This window comes from Podarcis pityusensis (assembly GCF_964106645.2).
Source record: "Podarcis pityusensis genome assembly, chromosome: 1".
Classification (NCBI taxonomy): Eukaryota; Metazoa; Chordata; class Lepidosauria; order Squamata; family Lacertidae; genus Podarcis; species Podarcis pityusensis.
The window spans coordinates 41,361,159-41,375,374 of record NC_138028.1 but is presented as its reverse complement, the minus strand read 5'-3'; the positions used below and the strand labels follow the sequence as shown (position 1 = coordinate 41,375,374).

Sequence of the window (14,216 nt, the reverse complement as noted above, 5' to 3'; positions counted from 1 at the left end):
TTATTCTATACTAGCAGAAACCCATCAAGGGTATCTGTCCTTTCTTTCTAGTCATCAGTCTTATTATTAAAGCAGGGAAGATCTTTACTTACTTTCCCCTCTATAATGATGAGGGCTACAATTTGATCTGGTGTAAATGTAATGCTGAGCTATAGACTACTGATAGGTTTGGAATGTTTGCAACCCACCTAACTAAACAAAGTTCATCAGGCAGCTTACATTGAGCTGCTTCACATGTAAAGCTAAGTCAAACTATGGCTTAGTGCAAAAGTGCTAGCATGGGGGGTTCCCAGAAGAGACTGCAGCTGCAGCACTCTTCTCCCAGACTTGCTGCTGCTACAGTGCCATAAGCTAAGCCATGGTTTGGCTTAGTTACGAAGGTTCCCAACCTGGCATTTGGGAAGGTTTTCATGGGCGCCCTCAGGCAGCTGCTCCAGACTCTGAGCTTTCATTAAAAGAAAAAAAAAAGGCTCTAAACTTCCAAGAAAGAAAGTTATGAAGCAAAATGTGCAAGTACTCTTCGAAGCAATTTCTGTGAAATGAGTCAACCTTTGTTTTTAGTGAATGAAGAAGAAGAAGAGTTTGGATTTGATATCCCGCCTTTCACTCCCTTTAAGGAGTCTCAAAGCGGCTAACATTCTCCTTTCCCTTCCTCCCCCACAACAAACACTGTGTGAGGTGAGTGAGGCTGAGAGACTTCAAAGAAGTGTGACTAGCCCAAGGTCACCCAGCTACACTGAAGTCAGAGCTCTGATTGATAAGTGAGTTGTTTGGACCAGGCAAAAGGAATTCCTGGGGTTGCAACTTTACTTTTGTTTTATTTCCTAGTTATTGGATTCACCCATTTGCTGCTATCTTTGCTTTGCTTTGCTCCTTGCCAGCAATGTGGAGCAGTTGGCAGCAGGCAGCATCTTGAGAATTTATTTTTTTTAAATGTGGGTGTGGGGGGAAGAAAGTCAGGAATCCTACCATTGCTGTTGTGTTAGTTTTGCTACCTGCTGGCACAAAAAGCAGGCATCTGTTTCAGAGCATCCTCAATTAAACATGGTGGTGGAAAGAGGATATGACAACCCTTTTTTTTGGTTTCGGCTGCATGTCCTACAGCAGGATTGTTCCAAAGTTGTGGTTGGTGGTTGTTGTTTTTTGGAGGAAAGAGCCCACTGCGTGGCATCATGATGACAATGGTGATAATGACCACCTTTTCCCTAGTTGTTCCCAAGTTGTTGTGTTTTGCCAGGGCAGATCCAGCACAGAGCCATCATTATTACCAATATCATCGTCAACTTTCCCCCGGATTGTATGCAACTAAGCTTACTTAGAGTAGACCCACTAAAATTAATGGCCCTAAGTTAGTCAAGACCATTTACTCCCAGTAAAAGGTTGTAAAATACAATTCATAATTCCTGCATTTTTCCTGATTGTTTCCAAGTTGTGGGGAAATTTTAAATAAATTTGGTACGGGATGTGTACACTGATTTTAGTGTGATCCAAAATTATTTTGTATCCGTAAGTCTTGATTGCAGGGAAGGAGGGCAAAGAGGAGGGAAAGAATAATTTGATAAAGTAATCTAGATATTTTAATGGACAATCATAGCAATGACAAGCATAGTACATTTACTACTACTACTACGTCTATTAGTATTTCTAATGTTAAAAATCCCAATACATTAATGAGTCACTTTTTCAATTAAAGATACTAAACTAATTTACATAAAATGAGGATGGTAACAGAGGCAGAAGAGAGATGTTGTTGGGCCATTTTCTTCCCCATGAAATCAATACCCAGGCCTGTATAGAAAAGTGTGTAGGAGAGGAGTATAAAAACAGATGTTCTGGCAAAATCTGCCTAACTTTCCAATAGGATTTATATTGGGCAGAACATGTACCTTCCCTTTGTGACGCCACTGCTGTGATCAATGGAAAGAATGCTGAGAGCCTGGTCATCTCTAAAACTAAAACATAAAGACACATCATGCACTTTGACCTGTACCTTTACTTGCATGGCCTGTATGAAAGAAAAAATACAAGGAAAAAAGTAAGTAAACTTGATGAAAAGATGGGAATTTTACAAGTCAATTAGAAACAATATCTTCTTTTTTTCAACAAAGTAGCTAAAATACCTTGCATTTACAATGAACCATTACCATGTGTCATTATGTGCTTCCTTAATAAAAGAATGAATTACTGCATTAGATTAATTTCTTCTATTATTACGCTTACTGAGGGTTAAAAATAAAGAATATACTGAGGATTACCAATGGCAATATATTCTATTCTATATATATTATGTAAACCCCCATACTGCTGTTTTAGTCAGTTTAGAATAAAGGAAAACCATAAACAACAATACATTTACTATCTTTATAATCTTTTAATATTGATGTTTAGTAATATGACTTGAACTTAATACTAATGAATGTTTGACAACACACACTTACCAATTTTTTTAGCCTTGTATCTGTTAACAAACAATATTCACAAGAAATGCAACAAACCAAGTGCTTTTGCTTTAACATGGAAAACTAATGTTACATGAAACTTTGTGCAGGTTACAGAAAGTTTGATTCTGCAATTATTTCTCGACCTTCTCTCCTTTTGGCCTTCTTGGGTACTTTAAAATGCCACGATTCAAAGTTAGAAGTTAAGGACTGAGGTCTACAATCACATCTACTTTCCCCAAATATATTTTAACTAGTAGAAGATAAAGTTAAATACTTTTGTCCTATGGATTTCAAGCTCTTGCTAAACTTTGCTTGCTTTCCCTGGAGAGACCTACCAGACTGATAGACAGTTTCAGCCACCTGGCCAAAGTCAGCTCTTCCATGTAGCCTTTAGGCTAGACTGAATGTATAAATTTTATTCCTAGTTAGGCTTTTTTCTCTCTGCTACATCTGTGCTCTGGATTCCCCCCCCCCAAAAAAAATTGCTTTTAAATGCTGGATATTTGTTTGCTGTATTTTTAAACTTTTTCTACTTTGACTGAAATTTATTTTTATCCTATAAAGTGTGATAACCATTTCTTAAAATAAATTCAATCCTCTACTTAAAAAAATGGGAGTTACAAGTGCTTAATTCTGACTGAATTGTGCCCTAGGAGTGTCAAAGAGAAGGGACTGTGCACAATACAGAAGGTATAAAAACAAAAAGGAAATCTCCTGAGAATGAGTTGCTGTTATTAAGGGTCAAACTAGAGAGGATGTTAATGCAACTTAAAAGGTAAAGGTAAAGGGACCCCTGATCAAACTGCGGGAGGCAGTGGAAGACAGGAGTGCCTGGTGTGCTATGGTCCATGGGGTCACGAAGAGTCGGACACGACTAAACGACTAAACAACAACAAAGGGACCCCTGACCATTAGGTCCAGTAGTGGCCGACTCTGGGGTTGCGGCGCTCATCTCGCTTTATTGGCCGAGGGAGCCGACGTACAGCTTCCGGGTCATGTGGCCAGCATGACTAAGCCGTTTCTTGCACTTTGATGTGCTTTTGAACTGCTAGGTTGGCAGGAGCAGGGACCGAGCAACGGGAGCTCACCCCGTCGTGGGGATTCGAACCTCCGACCTTTTGATCGGCAAGTCCTAGGCTCTGTGGTTTAACCCACAGCGCCACCCGCGTCCCTTTAATGCAACTTACATGTGCATTTAAAAAATGTAAATAGCAACCATGGAAGAGTCCACAGTATCACAACTGCAGCAGAAGGGAAGGGGTTTAACTCCTCTCACCATACCCTGACAACAACACCCCCCCCCATCCAAAAGCTGCTATTTACATTAAGAGAGAAGCCTTTAATGCAGGGGTCCCCAACCTGTGGCCCATGGGCCGGAAGTGGCCCATGGAGGCTGTTTAACTGGCCCCCAAGCTGCCCCTGAACTGAGCTGCCCGCTTGGCCAGTCCCTGCGCGCTGCACTAAACCGGCCTTGCGGCACAGGGACTCTCTTCCGCGGCTCTGGAAATTGCTTCTGTGCATGCCCAGACGCTGGAAATCGCATCTGCACAGGCACAATTTTCGGTGTCTGGGCATGCACAAAAGTGTTTTATGGCACCGCGGACATGTGCAGACGCGATTTCTGGCGTTGTGCTGTGCCGGTCTGGCCCAAGGAGGATCTCCGCAGGAGTGATCTGGCCCATGCCCGGTAAGCCTTGCCGACCCCTGCTTTAATGGCTTTCATTTTTATTCATATAGCTGGGAAGTGGAGGGATTTTAACTGAGATCACCTTTCCTCCTTCAATCCATGCCCATATTGGCACAGCTAAAGACACCACTTGTCTTTAAAATGTAGAGATTAACTGCATTCATTCATTCAATTAATGTCATGTCACTAATTTTGCTCTTTTATTATAATTAAAAACATTTATCTAAAGATGGTCATGGAAAAATGGTGTTGATAGCCCTGCAACATTAATTACATATATGTTTAACTGGAGCCATTAATATTAAGCAACAACAGTACACTTCACACAGGAACAAGTCAAAAAGAGGACAACAGTGTAGCACTCACAGCTCTTACTATATAGCAATACGTTGTGGGCTCTTTCTAATTTTTTTATGTTCATTAAAAACTCTGAGCGTGAAATAAGTGAGATTCTCTCTCACACATTGCTTAGCTAACATTTTGGATCAGGGTCTGTTCATTTGGGGAGTAAGTAGTGGAGCCTACTACAGTTGTGCCTTGGAAGTTGAACGAAATCCGACTTCCAAAACGTTCAAAAACCAAATCATGCAGCCAATCAGAAGCTGCCGAAGCCCCGTGAGACGTTAGGGTTCCAAAAGAATATTTGCAAACCGGAACAATCACTTCCGGGTTTGCGGCGTTCGGGAGCCAAAACGTCCGAGTTCCGGAGTGTTCAACAACCAAGGTACGACTGTACTTGAAAACTGGATTATGAATGCCTCTGGATCTATTCTTCAGTGCATCTTTATTTCTTTAGCCTATAAAAGCTATACACTAATGTGTGAAACTGATAGCAGTGGGGGGGGGGCACTGTATAAAACCACAATATTGGAGAAAATTTACAAAGCCATATTTGGAGCACAGAGATATTTGCTGCTTTTAAAAACTGTTCTGTCACATGTTAATTCTTTACACTGTTATATACTGTAATAGGTGATTCGTCTTGTGAAATTTGTCAGGTGCTTCTTGCCTTAGGTAATTCGTTCGTCCCTGTCAGCTAATAACAACTTAGATAAATAAAGTTAATTGCTGTGAATTCTGAAGATAAAGCAGTGGTGGGAACCTGCATCCCTCCAGATGTTATGAGACTCCAACTCCCATTAGCCTCAGACAGAATGGCCAATGCACATAGATGATGGGAGTAGTAGTCCAACAACATCTGGACGTAGACAGGTCCCCATGTCTGGAGTTTGAAAGTCCTTCCCCAGCCTGGAAATACCAAAGTTCCTTCTGCCCTAAAATCCTATCCTTTTACTGAATGAACAACAAACATTTTGAAAACATTATCGGGTCTCATGCACAAATTCACAAAGCCTGCAGTGAGACACAAATCCCACCAAATGAAGTAGGATTTACTTCTAAGGAGACATGCATAGGATCAGAATCAAAGTCTCTTCCTCATGTACCTATGTAGGTAAGATTACATAGGTAAAAGTTAAAGAGCAAACTCCTTATAAACTTTATAATCTTCATTTACTAGGATGCTTTAATACTGAAACTTAACACACTGTTTTCTATTTGAAGTTTCTGATTTGCACATTTGAAAGCTACTCGAAGCTGTGTAAGGGAATGGGGTCCATGATTCAAAAACAGTGTATTGAAATACATGGAAAAATGAATCTGGGAAACTGTATTTGGAGGATAGAGGGACATTAAAGCATTTCTGCAAAATATTTAAATATGCTAAAGCTAGATAGCCTAAAAAGAGTGTAGCATTTATAAGGGGTTTGTTCTTTCAATTTTTGTGCCAGTTATCAAACCCAGACACCCCACTTCTGATTCAGTTAAAACAGTCAATTCCTATTTTGGATTCTGCATGAAAATGTGTTGTGTGAATATTTTCTTTTGTTAGATCCCTGACCTAGTACATGTGGTTGTGCATAAAGTTATGGGCTGAGATCACATATACCATAACAAGTTAATATTTACTACTACCAGTTTTGTCAGAATTGGACACCTGTTTGGGAGGAATGAAAAGGTGCGCAGAGGCTAAATTCAGGTTGACTTTGCTCCCCCCCCCCCATGTCTGCTGCCACATTATGGTCATTTAGAGATCAGACTTCAATCTGCTTATTCCAAAAATGTAGCATGACTCTCAGTATATAAATTTGGATTTAATTATATAAAGCCATTCAAATCACTTGTAGGATTCAAAATTCAAGATACATTTCTTCTTGTCTGCTCATGTCTGAGGAATATAAAGGAATATAAATGTATATATCCTGAAAATCTGAGTCTGCATTTCAAACATACTTTTCACATGCAACTCTTGTATTCAGAGTTATTGCCTTTGACGTGTATTTGACACTGAATAAATTGTGCGTCTATCTGCACATAATGATTTGATAATTTTAGCATCATCTGGATGCCAATTTGTATTCAATGTGAGTAGGCAAGTTTTTCATGGGGCTGCTAAATATTATTAGGATGCAACAACAAGAAAAGTTGGATTATATGACTGAATCAATTATACAAATTAAGCAAAATTGGATTATTTTTTTATTTTGTATAATGTAACACAGAAACACATTGGCACAACTGGCTAGCTTCTTCTTCTAATGAGACACACAACTACAGCTAGAGCAGCTTGGCTGGTCAGAGCATGGTGCGGCTAATGTCAAGGTTACTGGTTTGATCCTTGCAAGGGACAGCTGTATATTCCTGCATGGAAGGGTTTGGACCAGAAGATCCTCAGGGCTCCTTCCAACTCTAGAATTTGATGATTCTACATCTTGACCTACTGGTTATTAGGCCTCACTTGCCTATTACATGAATGGATAAGGACAATGCTTTTCTAAACAAAACCTGAGAGTTTAATTCTGTGATGAACAACAAATTTTGTATTTCCCCTGCATTTTGGAACTGTGATATGCATTCGCCCTGGGTTTGCACACTGGCTGTCAAACAAACGTTCTATATCCATCATTTCTATACGGGCGACTCTCAACTTATGTTCCGGAGGTAGCATGTGAAGCCAAAATTGCATATTGTTAAAACACACTGGTTTCCAGGGTGGGTGGGATTGCCAAAGTATTGTTTCCCAAATGTTTGTCCACTTTCCACCCCTTTTATTTTTATTTACCAAGCATGTAAAGCTGAATGCACACAAGTTGTGAGTTACCTGTATAGAGTTCTGCCTTGACTGTGGAACTAGAATATATTTCTGCTTTGCTCTTGAAGTGTAAGTGTTCACCCTGAGTTCTCTTAATTAAGGCTGGGGTATGTGAATCACCCTATGAACAGTATCTTAAGTTTGTTAGGTGAAATAAATGAATATGTAAATACTGCATCATGTTTAGATAAATATAGATGTGATATAAACTGCAGTAAGAAATAATTACATCTGCATGCCTCCTTCATGAAAACACCTACACAAAGTTAAAAAATAACAGATTAATGGAGTGGCGTATCTGTTTCAGTAACCTATTGATAAGAATCTGTTATTTCACAGTACAGCCCAAGTAACCCATCTTTCTCAGACTAAATGTTCACTAACTTACCATTCCCCTCCGAGCAATCTGCTGCCATATTATCAGGAAAAAAGTTAAAAAAACTTGCTCAGCTTTAAATAAATTCAGTTTGACAAAGGTTAACAAAATAGTTGCATATTTTTTAAAAAAAGTAGCATTCAGCTGTAAATCTGTAATATTTATGTTTTGTATCTTCTGCATACAATAGTCAAGTTGGTATAACATATTTCAACAGATACATATATTATGTATTACACACCATATGTACAATTTTAATTTTCATAATGCACTCTAATTTCCCAGCTAACCATCTTTAGCCAGTGAGCACAACACGGAGTTCGAGTAACATAGGAAAAGTGAATTATACATTTTTGGCCATTCTTTTGGGATATTATCAAGAATAATAAAGGCTGAAAAGTTGGTTATTTTATGGCATTTTGGAGGGTGCCTTACCTTTGAGATTTCTTTGTGATGTTTAGGCACCACTCAAAAGTGGACATTTCCCATGGCTCAGTCAATAGGAAACAGCCAGTATTAACCCCCTTCTTCAAAAACCTGGGGTAGAGGCAGGGGCGTAGGAAGTGGGGCGGGGGGCAGACCGCCCCGGGTGCCCTCACTGAGGGGGGTGACATTCGGCGTGCCGCCCACCTGCGACTCCCAAGCCTTCCCCCGTTCCCCCTTCATTCTGACAGCTTGGGGGAGGCTTGGGAGTTGCTGGCGGGCATTGTGCCAAATGTCCACCAGGGGCAGCTCGCTCCGCCCCCGGCTGCAGGGCACACACACCACTCTGAGAACCTGAGTGGCTATCCCGTGCCAGGGAGGGCACCCTCCGTGCCACGCCCTCCTCGGGAGCTCGCCCGCTCTTGGTAGCGAGGGCATATGCTCCACCGCTGGGTAGAGGCTACCCCTTCTTACAAACATTTTCTTCCAAAGCAGGATAATGATGAAGTCTGGTCAATCCTACAGCTTTGTATGCTTGGTATCGATGCTGCTCTTTCTCTTCTTCTCCTCTGCCACCCTTAAGATTCTAAAGCCTGAGCATGTGCACTCATGGAAGCTCATTAGGCTTCTCAATCTCAGGTGCTGATTCCAACACTTTCTCTAGTCTGCCTATTCCAAAAGCCCTTTTAAGCAGTGGCGGAGCTTCATGCTCTTCCTCTGCCAGTGCTTTTAAGGGCTCCATTGTTTTTCCTGCTCCCCCTAGATTCTTGCTAGCCAAAGCAGAGATTTTTTCTCTTGCCTGCTGCCTTTTCTGTTTTCCTTGCCTGACCCAGGAGTTTCAATGCCCCTCAGTTCTACCTCTTTGGCATTGCCCACCAAGGCTGAGAACAGTGTCTCCTGCTTCTGTCCTGCCTACCATCTTCCCAACTTTCTCTCTCTCTCTCTCTGTAACTGTGTTTTTAAGAACAATTTTGGCTTCCTACCTTTGTGTGCTATGACTGTTTTAGAAGCCACCTTCTGGTCCTCCTTGCCCAGTGATACATGACTGAGGCCTAGTCTGCAACGTCAGCCCAGAGAGGAAGAAGCCTACTATGCCTTCCTAAGCAGTGCTTAACCAGGCATAGGCAAACTCGGCCCTCCAGATGTTTTGGGACTACAATTCCCATCATCCCTGACCACTGGTCCTGTTAGCTAGAGATCATGGAAGTTGTAGTCCCAAAACATCTGGAGGGCCGAGTTTGCCTATGCCTGGCTTAACCCATCAAGCCTTTCCAATTCCTCTTATGCCTTTGGGTTTGCTCTTTCATGTGTGCATGCTAGTTTATTCATGGATAGACTCCATTAGCTCATCTTCTCAACTAAAGAAGGCATATTGTTGTTGAGCTATTCCCACTGCCACAACAAGTATTGTTGCTAAGCTATTCCCTACTGAAGTATTAATAATGTGTAGATTTTGATTCTCTTTGTGTGTGCAAGAAACAACATCTCAATTTTTAAGACCCATATGAGTGTAAGTTACATCTGCCAAGATGTGCTATTGCCAGTATCTTAAAGATCTTAATTCACAGGACTCCTAGAACATGTATATGTGAAACACATTGCCTGCCAAGGCAATTTGCTAACATAGGAGAAAGCAGTCTTTCAAAGGTCCCAAGCTATTCTTGTCTGCATAAGTCAATTCTGAATGTGCCCCCCAAAACAAAGTGGATGATTACTTTCAATGGGGAAAAGACAGGGGACAAACAACAACCAGACTGGCAGAACTTCTTAAAGGGAGGAAGATTTAGTTCCAGTAATAATTGTCCCTAATCTTGACTTTCAGGATTCTTTTTTAAAATCTGCCCCTGATTGGTTGTGAAATTGGCATAGAAATGATGCCTACGCTCAACAAGAAAAAAAAAAGGATTGTTTCATCTTGCATTTCAATTGATAATGGTCTCAAATCCCAATTTTTAAAGCAGTTATCAATTGTTAAAGTCCTGGCCAGGGATAGTTTTTCCAATCAAAACTTGAATACTAAGGGACAGACATACTGAAAGCAACAAACATATCATGGCTGCTTTTTTCCATTGCGCAAAGATACTTCAATACTGTTACAGTGAAGTAATTACACAATTAAAGAAAATCTGGTCATTCATATATATACGGTTGTTGACAAGAAAGGTTTAACAACAGGAAACTGGTTTAATAGCAGAAAGCCAAATTTAAAAGTATTATTATTTATAATAAATTTCATTTGACAATCAACCACAGGTACTTGGTACTTAATTACACTTGGTTTTCTGTGGTGCAATATCTGGTTAAAATACTTAAAAAATAATTTTCAACAAGACAGCATTGGGTGCTTGAAAAAGTACCAGATACATATAATGTATAAAATCATTTAGCATGTATGTTTCAGAGACTAAGAAGACTAGAACAGCTGAAAATGTCCTTCAGGTATGGAATAAGAATGGGTCACTTGTGGATAAGGCAGTAATTATTTGTGCTCATACACTACAATAGATTTGCACAATTATACATTCTCCATATGTACCCCCACCCCACCCCTATGTGATAAATCTACATAAGGACAGCTCCTCCTAAAGACACATCAGCTCCAGTGTTATGATCCACATCCCGTCTTTGGGAGACAAATTGATAGTTGGGTCTCACCTGAATGGTGAATTTTCGTGCCCCTCACTGAGTCAATGCATTTTAAAAAAATGAATCCACACACATTGATTCAGCAGAGGGACACTGGAAATGAGGAATGAGCCACAAATCTCAGTGTGTTCAGCTGCACATATGGATTAAAGTGACTTAATTTATAACACTATTTCTAACACCGACAAATACTAAAAACATTTGTTTTGCATTTTCAGATAATTAATTTGATACCATGCCTTTTTGTTTAGACCTTCCCTGCTCCTCTACTGAAATGCAATACAATCCCCTTCCAAAAAAATACCCATGATCATCTCAGAAAGAGTGGACTTTCTCAGATGTAGCCTCAGACATTTTAGCATCCCCAGTTCGTCCCATACAGATATTCTTATACAGGTTTTTCTAGTGACATTTTGGGCTATGTGTAGATCGAGCAGGTATATCTTAACAATTTTGATATCCCCACGATGTATTATGTTTTAGGTAATATTATTTTACTACCGTGAAAAGCAAACTGTCTGCTGTATCAATAGGAGATGAAAACTCAATATTAGTACAATAGAAATATATGGCGGGGGGGGGGGGGGGAGGGAGAATCAAAATCCCAAGAGCGGCTGGGTGGAAAGGCAAGGAGCTAAAGTAAAAAGAAGTACTTCAGATCCATTTCTGGTAAACTTTCACCCCATCATGTGGGTGCATCAAGGGGAAAAGGCTTTTAGTCAGAAAATTTACATGACAATATATGGTAAATACAATTGATCTTCATATTAAGAAGCAACTACTTCTAAACATATCGGCAAAGAAATGCATTTTGCAACAGTCTGTGTCATTGTTACAAAGTACAAATAATTTAGCAGATACACTTGGACCAATCTAAATACTTTCTGACTTACTTTTGACATCTTACTCTTGCTGTCTCCTGTCAAAAATGCCAAGTTGTTGATTTCATTCTGAATAACAAAATTTTGTTCTTCTCGCTTGAAATTCTGAAATAAATATAATACCAAAACACAGTTTACATAAATGCTGAGAAACAGGTCGGTGACATTTATAAATATGCATAACATTTCTAAATATGTGTATTATAAAAATAAAAATAAAATGAATCTTTGTCATACATGTGATTTACACCAGAGAATGAAGACTTCAGCTACCATTCGGAAAAGTTCATCAGAATCTGCATCTGGTTTCTTAAGCCAGTTTGATCTAAACAAAAAACAAAAAAAACATTTATTAGACTACAGTATTATTTCAACACATTCTATACTGAACATTACCAGTCCTACTACTCCCCTTTCAATTGCTTCTTCCTGCACTTTGTTTCTGAAAAGTATGAAAGCAGCACCATAGGTAAAGGTAAAGGGACCCCTGACCATTAGGTCCAATCGTGACCGACGCTGGGGTTGCGGTGCTCATCTCGCTTTATTGGCCAAGGGAGCTGGTGTACAGCTTCTGGGTCATGTGGCCAGCATGACTAAGCCGCTTCTGGCGAACCAGAGCAGCACATGGAAACGCCGTTTACCTTCCCGCCGAAGCGGTACCTACTTATCTACTTGCACTTTGACGTGCTTTCAAACTGCTAGGTTGGCAGGGACTGAGCAACAGGAGCTCACCCCGTCGCGGGGATTTGAACCGCTGACCTTCTGATCGGCAAGCCCTAGGCTCTGTGGTTTAACCCACAGCGCCACCCGCTGCAGCACCATACTGCAGTGTAAAACTGTGTGTTTCTGGGTGTTGGGAAGATGCTCACTACTCCCTTTTATTGATGGGCTAATACATCAATAGGCATCTCTACTCAGCAGTCTCATTGGGCAGTATCCAAGTAAAAAGCACCACTAGCCTAAGTTCTCTGTAACTGAACTTCCTCTCCCCAGATGCCCACCACAAATATATTCTGGGAGTTCACCCAATCCTCCAGAGCAGGTTGAGAGAGCAAGTGATGGACACATTGGGAGCGTGAGAGAAAATTTCATTGTTCAGCTAAAGTGTTTGAGTGAGCCGAACTGTTTAACTGGCCATTGCCCACTCAGTTCTATGGCACATACCTCCAAGTAAGTGTGTAGAGCAGGTGTGGGGAACTGCTGGAACTCCTGGCATTGCTGAATTACAACTCCCATCAACCCTAGCAAGCATGGCCAATGGCCAGGGATGATGAGAGCTGTAATTCAGCATCATCTGGAGGTTCCACAGCCTGTGGAGTATTGCAGCCTTTGCAAACCTATACACATTAACCCCAAAGTAAGTTCAATTCAACCAATAGGATTTATTTATGACATGTATCACAATTCAAAGTATAGGCAATCCTTTTTGTGTGGGGGTTATGTTCCGGATGCCAGCATGTGTCGGTGGAGTGTGTGTAAGCCCAGTCTGCCCCTGTTCTGGCCCTTTTTGTGACGTCTTAATGGCATTTTGGGGCTACTTCCAGGTTCAGCGCTGTCTGCACATGCATGGTCACATGTCATTTGGATGCACCTAAATCAGTCATTGCCTGTATTCAATTTTCATAAAACCACCACCCTATCTGATACAACTAGATTTACTTTGTAGCAAGAACATCGGTAGATTTCTTTGTAACAGAACTGATAGAAAATCCTGTGGCCACCTTAACGATTTGCACATTCATTTTGGTATAATCTTCCAGGGCATACAGCCCACTTTAAAAGATGCATAAAGTGGTCTAGAATGTTTCTTCCCCTAGAATTATACACTGTCTCTAAAACAGATACGGCTTAAGAAAAAGTTTGTGCTGTATTTAAATATGTATGTGTGCTTGTTGATGATGAATTGTCTAAACTGCCATGCAGCATTTGGATTCAAGCTTTCAAGTCAGAAAATGATTTTATACTTTAATGGGCATTGCTGATTCTTCCATTTAAATACCTTTAGACATTCATAAGAATTTTACAACACTAAAATATTCTGAACTGTAAAAATGCTACAAGTAAGCTGTATCAGGAAGCAGAGAGCAGACACGACTTAATTAAACTGTTTTTGTGGCTGTGTCATTTTTATACTCTCATTTATCTTTAACATATTTAATTCTTCTTTTTATTCTGGTACTTCACAGAATTAAAGATAATGTTAAGGCAATCATTCACATGTTCTTTTCCCTGCCTAACCTAAATTTAGTGAAGCTTGAGGTCAGAAACATTCACTTTGTTCTATTCCTTATTGATTTTTTCAAGAAAGCAGTCTATTCTTCCTTGTGTCAGGTGTCAAAGCTATCAAACTTTCCACATGCTGGCATTAGTTAACACTGTTTGCTGATCCATGAAATGACCTTGAATTGTATGGCCTAGATAGGAACTACTGCCTTTCAACTGGGTCTAGGGGGACCTTTTTATTTTGTAAAAGACAAAAGATTTATACGATCTGAAGAGAAACCAGATTACCTTTGGGGCACAAGTTATGCGTAAACAAAACCATATATATTAAAGACACTACAGTCTCCTCTGCGCCTAACTTTTCTGAAGGAAACACCAACCCTGATTA

General features: G+C 40.3%; 1 protein-coding gene across 1 annotated transcript in view; it reads right to left on the bottom strand.

Annotated features, from left to right (window-relative positions):
* The window catches only part of RYR3 (ryanodine receptor 3), a 263,782-nt gene that overhangs the window by 51,087 nt on the left and 198,479 nt on the right, over positions 1-14,216 (bottom strand). Inside the window, exons 69-72 of the mRNA XM_080996165.1 lie at positions 11,843-11,930; positions 11,618-11,710; positions 7,668-7,688; positions 1,991-2,005 (exon numbers count right to left, since the gene is read on the bottom strand). Of these exons, the coding sequence (XP_080852291.1) occupies positions 1,991-2,005; positions 7,668-7,688; positions 11,618-11,710; positions 11,843-11,930 (217 nt within the window). The remainder of the gene's footprint in view (positions 1-1,990; positions 2,006-7,667; positions 7,689-11,617; positions 11,711-11,842; positions 11,931-14,216) is intronic.